General features: G+C 49.4%; 1 protein-coding gene and 1 long non-coding RNA gene across 2 annotated transcripts in view; one reads left to right on the plus strand and one right to left on the minus strand.

The window, feature by feature from the left end:
• Window positions 1-5,618: 5,618 nt before the first annotated feature.
• LOC128778198 (uncharacterized) lies at window positions 5,619-9,017 on the minus strand. The gene is made up of 2 exons (XR_008423601.1): window positions 8,443-9,017; window positions 5,619-5,756 (listed from the first exon to the last, which is right to left on the minus strand). It is a non-coding gene; the product is annotated as an uncharacterized LOC128778198 (long non-coding RNA).
• Window positions 9,018-9,043: 26 nt separating this feature from the next.
• Window positions 9,044-15,573, plus strand: part of USP10 (ubiquitin specific peptidase 10) — a 69,570-nt gene continuing 63,040 nt past the window's right edge. The window contains exon 1 of the mRNA XM_019413029.2: window positions 9,044-9,250. Coding sequence (XP_019268574.2) covers window positions 9,059-9,250 — 192 coding nt within the window. The 5' untranslated portion in view covers window positions 9,044-9,058. The remainder of the gene's footprint in view (window positions 9,251-15,573) is intronic.

Here is a 15,573-nt window from a genome sequence, read left to right on the forward strand (position 1 = left end):
AAAACGAGAGGGGGGGGCAGAGGGAGAGGCAGACACAGGATCTGAAGCAGGTTCCAGGCTCCGAGCTGTCGGCACGGAGCCCGACACGGGGCTCGAACCCACGAACCGTGAGATCATGACCTGAGCTGAAATGAAGAGTCGGACCCTTAACCGACTGAGCTCCCCAGGCGGCCCTGAACCCGTGAGTGTCTTCATCTCGGACGTGTCAGACTCCAGAACTGCGGGAAATGCTTTTCCACCGTTTACAAGCCGTCCAGTTTACCGTATTTATTCTGTCATCGCAGCCCCAGCAGACCGGGGGCATTTGATTATTTATGACCGCGTAACAGATCGCCTGAAATAGAGTGGCTTAGGACAATTATCTGTCATGATATTGTGGGCTCACGGTTTCCATGAGGAAACACTCCAAGTACTTGAGAGAAAGGCTCAGCCTTGGAATTTACAAAGTGGGGCTGGTACCGCGCTCTGTTGGTCAAGCAAGTCACGGGGCCAGCAATTTAAGGGGAGGGAAGCCGGCTCCGTCTCTCAGGGCACAGTGTCAAAGAGCTGGCAGCCGTCTGTAATCTTCCACACAGATGGCTCTGGGGGGAGTTAACGCAGGAAGAAATCCCCAGGGTGACTTGGGGTGTGGTGGCAATATAGGCCAGCGTGCTTTTAGGGCACATTTCAAATGGGGAAAAAAAAAAAAACCCAACAAAACCATGTTTTGGAACCATCGGATGAGTAGTCAAAATCTTGATGTTTGGAGGTAAAGTCACCGGAGGTAAGAGATCTTAGAGATTTGGGGACATCCTCCCTATGTCTCCAGAGAAGTCCCCAAAGAAAGTGACTTGTCCTGGCCCTCAGGAGACCCCCATTTGCATTCATTAGCCAAGCGCCTCATTAAATCAGCACATTGATCATAAACTTGGTGTCTGAACACTTATGGGACGGGCGCTGTTCTAGGCTGTAAGGATATTAGAATGAACACACCCTAACCGTCTCTGCTTTCATGGAGCTTCCGTTTTGGGGAGAAAGACATGTGTTAAGGAAAATAAGTATATGGCATATCAAGGACATGTTCTAAGGAGACAAGAGAAACAAAAAAGAGGATAAACGGTGTTGGGGGTCGGGTCCACTTTATCAAGGGCAACCAGGGAGGTCCTCGTGAGAGAGAACGGACATGTGGAGAGGACATTCCAGGCGGATGGCCGAGCAAGTGCTAATGTCCTGGGGCAGGAGGAACAGCAGGGAGGCTGGTGTGCTAGAGAAGAGAGGGTGTCGGGGAAGGAGCACAGGATTTGGGGGTCAGGACCAGATCGTGGAGGGCCTCGTAGGTCACTGTGTGGACTTCTACTCAGAGCGATGGGGGCCCGTGGAAAGTCCCGGGCAGAGGAGGGACAGGATCAAGTGTGAGTTTTACCAGGCTCTCTGGCCGCTGCCTCGGGATTAGACGGAAGCGGCAGGTTGGAGTGGTGGGGTATTGCATTATAGGGTATTGCTATCACCCAGCCAAGGTGCGAGGGGCTAATCTTTCCGTTGCTAACTAGCTGGGTCACCTCGTCACGTCTGGGAGATCTAATCGGTCGTGGCTCGGAAGAAAGAGAATCTCGGCTCAGGAGAAAGCGTGAGCCTTGGAAGGCTCAAAGCTGTTGCCTCCCTGTCTGGACACTCTAGCTTATGGTTCTAATATTCTTGGGGCTCCAACTGTTCATTAATTCATTAGGTATTAGTGGGACACCCACCACGGGTCAGGGATCATGCTAGAGTTGAGGCTCTAATAGAAAGCAAGGCGTGTGTGGACCTCACCTCCCCAGGGCAGCTTCATAATTATCGGGGCAGAATGGGGGAACCTCGCGGCTTTGGCTGAGCATCGTGCGACGGGACAAAAGATGATCAGTCTCCTGCTCTGTGTCCTCAGCGCTACGTGGCCTCCTCTGTGGGAAGTCACACCTGTCAGGAAACCCCTGGGTGATCCCCCAGCTGAACTGTGCTCGCCGGCCACCCACTCATTGCTTATTCAATTAATAATCAAAAATAAAGTCAGATGGAGACGCGTTAAGAAACACTCCTTTCACGGCAGTGTCCTCAGCGTCGGTGACATTCTGGGAACAAACTACACCGACAACATGAGCTAAGAACGCGCGTGTATCTGTAGGTGCAGTCAGTGGATGGATACATTTCGCCGGCGTGTATCTGTACGTGCAGTCAGTGAATGGATACATTTCGCGTCACTTTCCCTCCCGTCTCCAGCTTCTAGATTAATACTTGCGAATGGTAGCAGCTCCATGAACTTTTGCCAAATGAATAAATAGCGGGCTGAGGCAAATAAACAATGTAATCCAAGTGCCCAGCACACGGCCCTCAGTACACGGTAGACGTCATTATACGACCTGCCTCCTCTCTGCCAGGCCTCACTGCCAGCCCAGCCCGGCTTTCCAGGTACTACGTGGATTCCTCCAGCGTTTCCTGGACCGAGCTGCTTTCCACCTGCTGAGGCCCCACCGCAACCCTCGCAGGGTCGGTTGGTATGGGCTGCTTGGGACGCCTTGGCCGACGCCTCTTTGCGATCCTCAGCTCGCCCCACTCTAGCCGACGGTTAGGATGTTTGTTGCACCCTGCCGACCCTGGGAGAAGAGAAATGGAGACTTCCAGCAGGGGGCTTGCCCACGGATCCCCTGCGGCTGAGCGGACGGACACCTAGGAGATGAGCTCAGACCCATCGGACCCCAAAGTCCACTCTGGAGATTCCTGTCCCAATCATGTTTTTTTTTTTTTTTTTTAAATTATTATTTATTATTTATTTATTTATTTATTTAAATTTTTTAAAATGTTTATTTATTTTTGAGAGAGAGACAGAGTGTGAGCGGGGGAAGGGGCAGAGAGAGAAAGAGGGAGACAGAATCCGAAGCAGGCTCCAGGCTCCGAGCTGTCAGCCCAGAGCCCGACGCGGGGCTCGAACCCATGAACCGTGAGATCATGACCCGAGCCGAAGTCGGACGCTTAACCAACTGAGCCGCCCAGGCCCCCCATAATTTATTTTTATTTTTATTAATTTTTTTTTTCATGTTCACTTATTTATTTTTGAGAGAGAGAGAGAGACAGATGGTGAGCAGGGGAGGGGCAGACAGAGAGGGAGAGACACAGAATCCCAAGCAGGCTCTGCACTGTCAGAGTAGAGCCCAGTGTGGGGCTCGAACCCACGAACTGTGAGATCGTGATCTGAGCCAAAACCAAGAGTCAGATGCTTAACCGACTCAGCCACCCGGGTGCCCCCAGCCCCATCCATGTTAACAGCCTTCGGGAGAGAAAAAAAAAAAATTGAGAAGTCATAGTATTTGTGCTGGGGTGCTGGGGTCACGGATTATTATTATTTTTTTTTTTCAAAATCTCTTGGTTTTGTCATAATAATTAATCTTGCCTTTAGAGTAGAAAAGGTACTTATTTTTGTAGGCTGCAGGAGATTGAAGATTATTTCTTTTCCCCTCCGAGCTGCCTGTCTGGCGGAAGAGAAAAACCTAAGTTCGACGAAAGCCCATGAAAAACGAAGCTGTGCTTGGCCGAGTGGGGAAGGAAGGGCTTGCAGGGGCGACGGGACGGAGACAAATGAAGGGCATTAAATGGCAACGTTGCCGCCTGAACTCCTCGCTAATGCGAAGGTGCCGTGGTTAATGGCTCGTTTCATGAGACTGAAGTCGCCGGCACATCCGTCTCTGGGCCGATCCCGGGCCCGGTCCCCTGAGGCCGGCAGGATATGCTGGACGTTCCGGAAAATCAGTGGAAAATCAGAATGGCAGTGAGCCTCCTGTGAGCGAGCGTTCAGTGCCTTCTCAGGCAGGCTCAGAATGGGGAGTGCCATCCAGACCACTGGTGCCTCTCCCCTTGTCTCCGCCCTCCTTACCGGTGTCTCCCCTGGCGACGGGGATGTCCCTGCCTGGGGTGGTGCCAGGTGTGGGGGAGACAGGGACAGTGGGTGGGTGTGCTGCTGCTTTGCACGGATACGTCAACTCGATCACGACTGCCAACCCAAAACGAGAGCGACGGCAGGACAACGAGAGGAGATATGGGCACCACTGCAAGGGCACGGGCTGGGAGGTGGCAGTCTGGGTCCCCGAGCGCTCCCAGGGCAGCCGGCCGGGCCGGAGTGCGGCCTTGATGGGTAGCGTTAAGCAGGTTTCACGTAACGCGTCCTGCGCCGCGAGCCGCAGCCGGGGCTCAAGTGGACAACCTCAGGCTCCAATCGGCTCTGGATGAAAAGTCCTCTGCGTTGGTTTTATTAAGGGGCCCAGAGGAGCCCCACAGCAGAAGGCCACGTGACGACGGAGGCAGAGAGGGGAGCCACGCGGCCACAAGCCGAGGCTTGCCAACGCCAGAAGCTGGAGAGAGGCCTGGAGCAGACGGTCCGCGGAGCGTCCAGAAGGAGCCCAGCCTGTCCACGCCTTCATCCCAGACTCCCGGCCCCCAGAACTGTAAGAGGACAGATTCCCGGGGTCTTAAGTCTCTGGTTCGTGCTTTGTTATAGCAGCCCTTGGATAGTTATACGAGGTGGCTTCTTTCCTGAGACACGTGGGACCCTTCTGTCGGGCAAACGTGATTCAGGGGCTCCTCAACGGTCCCGTGGAAACTTTCCGTTTTGTAATATTTTTTTAATGTTTATTTATTTTTGAAGGAGAGACGGACAGAGTGTGAGCGGGGGAGAGCCAGAGACAGAGAGAGAGAGACACAGAATCCGAAGCAGGCTCCAGGCTCCGAGCTGTCAGCACAGAGCCCGACGTGGGGCTCGAACCCACAGACCACGAGATCATGACCTGAGCCGAAGTCAACCGCTCAGCCGACTGAACCCCCCAGGCGCCCCTTTCCTCCAACATTTTAAAACAAATCTCATACATCGCATTGTTTCCCCTCTACCTACCTGAGCACACATCTCCTAAAACCAGAAGGGGCATTTTCGAACACGACCACAAGGGCACTGGCACACCGGTCACATTTAGTGATAAGTGATTCCTGGGTGCCCGCCAGACCTCGCTTACACTCCCAAGTGGTCTCAAAAATGTCTCTTTACGGTACTTGGCTCAGTTTCCAGATGAGATCCCAACTCTGCATCTGGCAACCCCATGTTTTCCGTTGCAGTGTGCCCCATTTATTGGAAGGTCAAGTGTAGGCAAGTCGCTTGACTTCTTTCGGTTTGCCCAGCCCTAAAACGGGGAAGCCCGTGGCATCCGCCCCACTGGGTTTTCTGAGAATTAAATGAGGCCTTTCATTCGCTCATTCATTCAACAAACATGTATTGAGTCCAATGTCTGGAACTGTTATACACGCTGGAAAAATACCAGTGAGCACCAGCTTCCCGTAGCTTAGGGTCCAGTGGAGGAGATGGGGATCCCACAGACTGTCAGCGAGTGAGAAGTTCCATAGAGAAAAACAAAGCAGGCTAACAGGAGGGAAGGACGGAAGGTGGCCATGAGGGCCAGAGTGGCCATGACCTCTTCTCAGAGACAGTGGCCATCAGAGACCCGAGTGGGTGAGGGGAAAGAAAGTTCCGGGCAGCCTGGTACCTTGGGGCTGTCATTCTCAAACTGCTTTACTTCGGGACTCCAGAAAGCCTTTGTTTTTATAAGTTATGTCTGTTGTTATTTACCATTCAGGGATGAAAACTGAGGTGTCCCTGGGGGGCTCAGTCAGCTGAGCGTCCAATTCGTGACTTCAGCTCAGGTCATGATCGCATGGTTTGTGGGCTCTCGCTCCGTGTCAGCCTGCTTGGGATCCCCTCTCTCTCTCTCTCTCTCTCTCTCTCTCTCTCTCTGTCTCTCAAAAAAAAAAAAAAGGGGGGGGAATGAAAACTGACACATTTAAAAATAAGTATAATAATGTAATAATCATAAACTCATTGTATATCAACATAAAAATAACGTATTTTTTTTAAAAGTGGAAAATAACTTTTCCAAGGCAAATAATTTGGGTGAGGGGAGTGGCGGTATATGGTGGGTTTCTGTAAAGCTCTTTAACGTCTGGCTTAATAAGAAAATAGCTGGGTTCTTGTATCTGCTGCCGAATTCAGTCTGTTGCGATATGTTGCTTTGACTGAAGCGTATGGAGAAAATCCAGCCTCGCACAGGGAATGTGGGGGGGGGGGCAGGGAGGGAGGGGTATTGTCCGAAAAAGTATATTCCTCAAAAGGAGTGATGTTTTTATTTTTTAAACTTCATTCATTAAAAAAAAATTTTTTTTTAAGTGTTTATTTATTTCTGAGACAGAGAGAGACAGAGCATGAGCGGGGAAGGGGCAGAGAGAGAGGGAGACGCAGAATCCGAAGCGGGCTCCGGGCTCCGAGCCGTCAGCACAGAGCCCGACGCGGGGCTCGAACTCACGGACCGCGAGATCGTGACCTGAGTTGAGGGTGGAGGCTGAACCGACTGAGCCTCCCAGGCGCCCCCATTCATTTTTTTAAGAAGTGAGGTTTGCAGATAATTGTGGCTATCTTTCTTCGTTGCTCTGCCCAAAGCTGACAGATTTCTTAAGGGAAAATGCAAATTGGCGTGTGAAATCATATCAATGAACGTTATTGTACTCAGATTGAAATCCATCAGTCTATCTTGTGCTCTGAATGGATCTTTTACTCGTGCATGATTTTATAACATCCCACACGGGTCATATGGAAAATATCGATTCACTGAGTTATACACATCTTCCAAATGTGAACGACCGTTAAAAAGTGCCAGGCACGATATTCCAAAGTGGCGATATTGCACGATATTGCAAAGTGGCGGTTTTATCCCCCGTGTCACCTAACGTCCTGTTGTTGCTGTAAAAAAGGACCACAAATCTACTGGTTTACCTATGACTATTTGACCATTCTGCAGGTCAGAAGATTTACGAAAATCGAGGTGTGGTCAAGGCTCTGTTCCTTCTGGGAGAAGTAGGAGGAAATCTGTTTCTTTCCGTTTTCTAGCTTCTAGAGACTGCGTGCGTTTCTGGGCTCATGGCCCTTTCCTCCATCTTCAAAGCAATCTCCCTCTCCCTCCCCACTCTGCTTCTGGTGCCACCTCCCTTTTTTCCTTATAAGGACCCTTGTGCTTACAAGGGGCCCACCCAGATCATCCAGAAAGCTCTCTTCCTCTCAAGGTCCTTAATTCTCAAGGTCCTCAACTTAATCCCATCCTTTTTGTCACATGAGGTCACGTAGTCACAGAGTCCAGGAATTAGGACGTGGGTACTTTGGGGATGGGAGGCGGGCTGGCGTTATTTTGCCAACTGTACCCCTTTTGACAAAAGATTCACGGAAAGGTGAAGTAACCTGCTGACGTTCACACAACCGGTGAGTTGGGGGAGTCAGGATTTTAATTCAGGCTTATCTTGACTCTGGGTTCCTCCAATGTCCCTAAACTCACTGCAAAGACCAGAGCCTGCTCAGTACTATAGGGCCCATGATGATTGTCGATATTTTCTTTTTACTATTTACTCCTTTGTATCGAGAAACCGTGTGTTATTATCTCCACGAGTGATTTGAAGATTAGGATTAGGTCTTATTTATTATAATTTTTATTTTTTGTTCAAGCACCGTTCCAATAAAAATCAGACCTCAACCACCCCAAGACACCAGTGGGTTTTCACATGCCTTTGACTTTATCCATGCGCATATATTATGTTTCTGGATAGCATGGATACAATATTATATTGCTTCCCCAGCTTTCTGTTATATAATTTTTCAAACGCACGGCAAAGTTGATGGTACCCCTTTGATCCGATTGCTAACATACGCCTCGCTTGCCTTCCATGTACAGTTGTGCGTCTTTATACGCCGTTTTTTGTTGAACCATTAAAAAATAACTCACAGGCATTATGACATCGACCCCTAAATTCTTCAGAGGCATATTCTAACAATAAGAACATTCTCTCACGTGAGCATAATATCATTAGTATGCCACGACCATTACCAATAATTCACTGAACGCCTCTGTATCTCCGGGCCATACTCCAATTTTCTCTGTCAAAAGATATTCACCGGCTTAAAAAACACATCAGGATCCCATCAAGATTCACCCACTGTATTTGGTTATATTTTTAGCTCTTTCATTTTAGAACAGTTTCCTCCCTCTCCCTGATCTATTTTTCATGGCATCCCATTTTTGAGAAGGCGAGGCCCTCGGTCTTGAAATGTAACCATGGATCATACTGTTGACCTCTGCTGCTTGGCACGAGGTCTGGCAATAGCAAGCTCTCTCCGTGCATGTTCGTGGAACAAGCGAGACCAGGGATAAGGGTTGTGAATAAGAATCACAGAAGCTACTTTCTTTTTTTCTTTTTTTTTTTTTTTTTGCTTTTGAGAGTTGGCCAAGTTGTTCACACTCATCTAATAGGACCTTCCCAGAAATCCTGTGAGTTCAGAAATTGTAGGAGTCTCCTTTACAGGTGAGGAAAACAGAAAGGTTTAGAAAGGGAAGTAACAGGTCTGAAATCACTCACCTAGAAAGGGAGGCCCAACCAGACGGTTAAGTGCGTGGCCTGGTAGGGGGCTCACTGTTTCTGGAATCCGTGCCCCCAAAGTCGATTTGTCTGCATGTGTATACCGGGCAACACTGACTGAGCGCTCACCAGGTGCCAGGCCCCAATGCTAAGCGCTTTACGTGTGCGTTTCAGTCTTCGCCACTGCCTGGCAATAGGCGTGGCCCAGAGTGGGCGCTCAGGCAACGTTTGTGGGATGGACAGTGAATAAATGAATGAACGCACGGAACTGTTATCACCACGAGCAGGGGAGGCTCCTCCCGGGCCCTCGGCGCTCATTTGGGGGACCCCGGCCCAGGGAGACCTTGGGGTTCGGCGCCCGGGGCCGGCCTCAGGTCGCGGCTCCGGGCTCCGGACGTCCCGAGTCACGCCCAGCACCCCGGAGGCCCGCCAGCAGGTGAGAGGCCCGGGCCGGCTGGGCGCTGTGGCATCATTACCCCCGTCCCCCGCCCTTTCTCCTTCCGGGACCGCGGCCGGAGCCCCCAGCGCGCGGCCCCCCGGCCCGCACCGCGAAGGGGCGCGGGCTCGGAGTCCACCAGGCCCGCTCCCGCCGCGCACGCCCACCTGTCGGCCGCGCATGCGCACCAGGCGCCCGGCGCGCCCGGCCGCCCCGCGCCCCGCGGCGCGCGGCCAGTGCGCAGGCGCGGCGGCCGATGCGAGTGTGTATGTGCGGGCGAGAAGATGGCGGCGGCGGGGGAAGCAGCGTGAGGAGTCGGACGAGCGCCGAGGCTCATTGAAACGGGCCGCCATGGCCCTCCGCAACCCGCAGGTAGCTGCCGGCCCGCGCCCTGGGCGGGAGCGGCCCCGAGCCGCGGCGGGCGGCCCCGGGGCGGGCGGGCGCGCCCTGCCCGGAGCGAGCGTGTGGGAGTGGGGGAGGGCGCCGGGACACGCTGCCCCGGACTAGGCCCCGGCCTCCCGCCGCCGCCGCGCCCCGGCCGCCCGCCGCCGCCCCGCGCGGAGCCAGCAGGGGCCCGCCTTCGGGGAGCAGCGGGGAGGGGCGCCGAGCCGCCCGCGGGGGTCGCGAAGGGGTTAACCTCCGGGCAGACCGCGGGGGAGCCGGGGGTGCGGAGGTGGGGGGGGGGCGCCCTGGGCGCCCCGGGAGAGGCAGCCGGGGGGCTTCGAGAGGCCCCGGCGCGGCGGGGCTCTCCAGGCACTCGGGTCACCTCTGGGCGCGGAGCGGGACCCCAAGGCGTGGGGGTGCCCCGCTGCCCCCGTGCCCCCAAAGGTCGCTTCCTCAGTTTGATTGACCGCGGGGGGCTTGCTGGTTCTCTGGTTTGTGGACGCGAGTCACTGGGGAACAGCCTTCGGTTACTGTTGCAAAGGAAAGTGGAAATCAAGTCCCCAGGACCGTACTTTTTACTTCATCTGAGTGACATCTTTTGCATGAACCCATCTCAGCCTGGCTGACGCTGACGCGCCGTGTCACAGCGCCAACCGAAGTTTAGGGACCATTTATAATGATCCCATCGTGGAGGGAAACAGTGAGACGCACCTTTTTCTCTTCTGGGGAGGTGTACGTGTAGAGTTGACCCCCCCCCCCCCCCCCCCCAATTTTCAATGACTCTGGGTATTACAGTTGCTCCTGTGGTATTATCTTTCAGGCTTGCTTTAGACCGCTGGTTTTTTGACATCTAATCCCTAGAAATTTCTGCACTTTATACCGTCCCAGTGTGCTTTGGTATTGAAATGTGGGAAAGTGAAACAAAGTAGCTACTGGGAAAACTGGTGGCCGGTAGATCGCCTCTGCGAACTGTTGGGTGTCTCTCGCCCTTTGGAAATGAAGTCGATTTTAATAGGTGTTGAGATTAATGCCTATCCTGAAATTTAAAACGCGAAAACTTTTTTTTTTTTTTTTTTTCTTAAATGAGATCTCACAGGAGGCTGGAATGTTGTCAAATTTTTGATACTTTAGTTTGCAGAAGTTTCTCCCTTTAACTTCTTGTTCACTTGTTCATCTACTTTGTGAGTATTTCCTGTGGTTCTTTGCAAAAAAAAGGGGGCTTAGCATTTGAGTAATTTTTTACAAATGTGTAATTGAAAGATTTTTGTTTTCTTAAGAGGTTTGATATTTGCCTTTTTCTCAACTTAAATACAAACATGAATAGCTCATTGTTAAAATTAGTATGAACAGGTACAAGATTCATTGTAAACTAACGTGTAATGTATTCATAGTGGTTTTGAAGTGAAGGCATGTTTCGCCATAATTCATTCTATTATTTTTTTTTCAAGATTTTATTTTTTTAAGTAATTTCTATGCTTAACTGTGGGGCTCAAACTCACACCCTTGAGATCAAGAGTTGCGTGCACTACAGGCACCCCTAATTCAGTCCATTATCATAAGCACCAGTTACAATGCAAAACTGATTTAAATGACTAGCCGTGACGATATATAAACTCAATTGTAATTTCATCTACATTCATTGTCCTAGTATTCACGTTTCAAACAATATTGCCTATACCCATTTTTAAAAAACCGCAGTGGCGAAAGTCAGTTGAACATAAATGTTAACAACTCTTTGAGGTTATTCTTTTAATACGTTTATTTTTAAGTATAATTTGAGTGCTTTTAAGTTCTAGCATGGAGAAGGTAGCAAAAGAATAGTTTGATTTCTCATAGTCTTTTTCAAAGAATAGTAATGAAAACAAGTAATGAAATAATGTGACAGGATTTGGTAATTGTATCCTGCTTGCATCAGGCTGAACTTTTTTTTTTTTTTTTTTAAATTTTATTTATTTTGGAAGAGACAGAGCGAAAGCAGGAGTGAGAGCACGTGCACAAGCAGGGGAGGGCCAGACAAGAGAGGGAGAGAGAATCCCAGTCAGGCTGGTGCTGTCTGCACAGAGCCCGCCTTGGAGCTCAGTCCCACGAAACCGTGAGATCATGACCTGAGCCAAAATCAAGAGTCGGACGTTTAACCCACTGAGCCTCCCAGGCACCCCAGGCTGAGCATCTTAATAAATTTGTTTTATTAGACCTTCTGTCCTAAGAGCCCTGCAGAGACACTGGTCATTCACTCATTAATTCAACAGATACCGATCACTTACCATGTGTTAAGCATCATGAGATGCATGTTACTTGTGTACAATTGGGAATGACAACCACAAGTTAACAGTAAGGGTTTTATATTAAAATTGGGTTGTTGGGGCACCTGGGTGGCTCAGTCGGTTAAGTGTCGGACTTCGGCTCAGGTCATGATCTCGCAGTTTGTGGGCTCGAGTCCCACATTGTGCTCTCTGCTGTCAGCACAGAGCCCGCTTCTCGGATCCTCTGTCCCCCCTCTCTGCCCCTGTCCTGCTCATTCTGTCTCTCTCAAAATAAATAAATAAACTTGAAAAAATAAAATAAAATTGGATTGTTATGCTTACAATTTTGAAAATTTATACAGATTATATTCTATTTCCATATGATTGTTGAACCCTGTTCCCTGGATTGAGGTAAACCAGTGGAAAACTTGGAAACATTTCTAAGGCCAATAGTTTTCAACATTTTAACAGATATAAAGGATGAACTTTGACAATGGCAGTGTAAGTACATCTCTTAATTTGTGAGTATTTGTTGTCTGATGAAATGATTTGGGGTAATTAGTGTGAACTGACCAGTCCTTCCTTAAACCAGGAATCGTTTGTGGGTTTGTGGTCGTTGTCGTGAAATCCCCCCGGGTAATGCCTTCTACACTTTATTTGGATATCACGTGGCTTCCTGTCCTGGTGCCCTGAAGCAGGCTCACTCCGGTCTTTGCATTACCTGGCAGTGATGGGGCCCCACATTTTACATCATGGAATTTCTTGGATCCACTTTACAGCATATGGAGGAGTGTCCCCGTGTGGTGGCATATCTACCTGTTTATAACTGACCGCTGTATTAGTATTTCTCAAAAGATACGTTTTTACTGGAACCTCGTAGTGAGGCAGCTGAAGCAAAGACAATTATTTGAAATACAGGATATTTGGAGATGCTGATTTTCCTTTGCACAGCGACAGCAGAAACTCAAACCTGTTCTGCGACCAGATAGGTTTCAAGTTGGTGAAATGACGGTCGCTTCAGTGACATACCGAGCGGCAGTGCAGACGAGGTGCGTCGGGCACTTGGGTCCGTCTTGGTGGGACCACAGTTTACCGAAATTGCAGTGAGCGCTAAGCCAGCCTGCCTCGTTTCAAATTCCTCTCTAGAGCAAACGTTAGGACATGCATTCCAGCGCACTTTTATGTGGATAGTGCTCGACGTGGGAAAACTTACAGGAGGAAAGGGTTACAAAGTGTAGTGATCGTCTCATGCCAAACCTGTTGCACGTTTTCTCTGCCCGTGTATGATATTCAGGAACTTGGGAAAAGTTGTGTCATCTGTGTTTGAATTATCAGCCACATCAAGGCTAAGTGTTTGTTCGTTTTTGCGTTTGTACTGATCTGTCGTGTGAGTTTTTGCTGTTAATAGATCTGGTTTTTCAAGAGGATCATGAAAGGTGGTTGTCGAGGACACTTGTTACTTTGCTGCTCGCACACTGAGGTATGAGAAATTGTAGGAAGAGCTCGCTTTTGGATTTGTAATTAGGCGGCTGCATTTCTATTTACTGCTTCCCGAGCGAGAACCACTGGGCACAAAACAGATAAATCTGTTTGCAATGGAATTAATTGGCCTGGGGCCATTGGATTACTGTCGTTTGTCACTTTAGTGCCACTTCAGCAGTGTCGATGTTCGTTTCCAAAGACTTACATGTGCTTGGATTGCAGTTTGCCCGTTTGTTGAAGAGATCTCCCCGAAGGTCTTTTTGTGACCGTTTCTGTCACTGCAGCCTGGATTAAGAACTAGTGTGGGCAACATAAAGGTGGCCCGTGGGTTATGCTCATAGTATTTGTTTCAAGGATTACACATTGTAGAATCTGTCGTAACCCTAGATGTGGTGTCTTCGAAATGTATGCTTTTTGCGAGCTGTCTGTTTCTGTCTGTTTGAAAGCTCCTCAGCCGTGACCCCATCCCAGCAGAAGACCTGAGAAGCCAGAAGCTCTGGGCCAGTAACTCCATTCTGCCCTCTGTCTTGACACGTGCGGTTCTCCTGTTGCCCTCTCCCGGGAATCGAGAGAGGTGGAGGTGTGGTTTAGGGCTGGGAGAGTAAGGTGATGCAAAGGGGATTAGTGCCTATTACGTTTTCCTACAGTTTCCTTTTCTGGCCTCCTGGAGATTTGTTAGATGACAGCGTGCGCTTAGCCTTCGCCCAGCGCCTGCCGCCAAGTGTCCACGCGCCGATGCCGTCTGCTCTTGTGACCCTCAGGCCCCTCCCTTGTGGGCTTTGTCTGCGGCTTTAGTGGTTGCCAGTCTTCAGATCAATTCTCAGTTTATGTTTTTGGTGTCGGCTGGTGGGACATCAAACTCTCCTTCTCACCACTGGTGCGTTACAAGTGGAGGCGCCTCCTGGTGGACAGTCTGGGCTCCCCGCTCTTGCACCTTGGGCATTTGATTTTTACATCTAGTTGCCTCTTTCTTTCACCCTTACTTATCATATATGACAGTGGCAGATTTTGTTTTCCTTGTCCTTATTTTATGAGGAAGAAATTTTTTTCATCTCTGTGTACTGTATGCAAATTGCTGGCAGGGTGGGGAGTGCAGAGTGCCATGAACAGTGCACCCCCTGGAGCTGTCATTCTAAGAGGGGACCTGCTGGTTGTGCTGGAAGTGGTGGGGATGGCTTTTCAACCAGTGTCTCAATTGAGTTCTGCTCACTGTCCACAAACATAGTCGTTTACCATTACTGCGAGTACATGTCATAAATACTCATGTTGTAAAATGCATTAAGTAAAGCTAGACGTCTGTATACGTTATATTTGCAAGCCATGGCCCTTGTGACATAGGAACTGTTCAAGAACATTGCAGATGACTCCGTAGAACATTTTGAGTTGCCCTTTGGCCCGATGGGTTACAGTCTGCATGTAAACACGGTGATGCCCTTCCTTTGCTCTGGTTAAAAGGGGTGCCTTTTAAATTTTATTGCATTCATTTAAATTTAGTTAGGACCAATTAACTTGTGAATGTATTTGGTATTCTAATAATTGTCAAGAGGATTTCTAGTGGTTTTTGGGGGGGCTTTCTTCCACTGTAGACATTTTATAACTAGCGGAGTGAAGCGGTGCCTCTGTCGAGAGACTTTCGTCTTGCGTCGTTAAAATGTGTGCACTCCCTGTTCTTTCTGAACGTCATAATCTTTTTCCTTTTGACAGGACCTGTTGAAGCTTTCGGGGAAATGGAAGAGAATTTGACAGTGAAATTTAATTCCAGAGTTTTTTGAGATTCTTGCCCAGTGTTGTCAAATACGTCCCTTGATATTTTAAGTAGTAATTCCACTTAGATGGCTGTCAATATGTGTATATTTATTTGAGGCCGGAAGTAGACCTTCTGGGTAGATCTGATAATTGGACGCGGAAGAACTTATTAATTACAAAACATTAAAATTGCAGTGATCGGCACTTGAGTGTTGTGCAGTGTGTAAGTGTCATGGTTTGTAAAGTGCATGGCTTGTTTGAGCCTTACAGCCATTCTGCAGTGTGTTGTCATCACCGTTTCACAGATGAAAAAGTGAGACCCACGCAGCGTGGGACTTGAGGTCACGTGGCTGCCACGTGCATCCCTGGGGGCTTGCCAGCGGGTCGTTGGACTTCTGAATCCTCTGCTTTTTCTGCTTTGCCAAACTGCTTTCCTGCAAGAGACTGATAAAGGTGTAATGCTTCACATAGTGACCTCGCCGGAGCAGCTCCTAGGTGAAAGTTGATAGAATGGATGAATGAGTGAAATAAAAATGGAAATGATTCAAGACTGTGATCTTACTAAGAGTTGCTAGTATGTTACCAGTTGCTAAATTTTGTGTGGGGTGTGTCCTTATTGATTTTATTTTGAAACACATAGTACAGATGTGCTCTTTCTAAAACATGCCAACGACCCAGAAGTATTTAACGTGAAAAGTTGAAGTCATGCTCTTTCTCTCTGGCCTTTAATGCTCAGTTTGATATACGTCTTCCGCCCCTTTTCCCGCGGCGCGTTTCTGCGATTCTGTTGTTCATTGTACGTAATACAGTCTGCTCGAACCACATGGCCACTGAGCTGAA

Source organism: Panthera pardus, unplaced genomic scaffold (genome assembly GCF_024362965.1).
Source record: "Panthera pardus isolate Hobbes unplaced genomic scaffold, ASM2436296v1 HiC_scaffold_19, whole genome shotgun sequence".
NCBI lineage: Eukaryota > Metazoa > Chordata > Mammalia > Carnivora > Felidae > Panthera > Panthera pardus.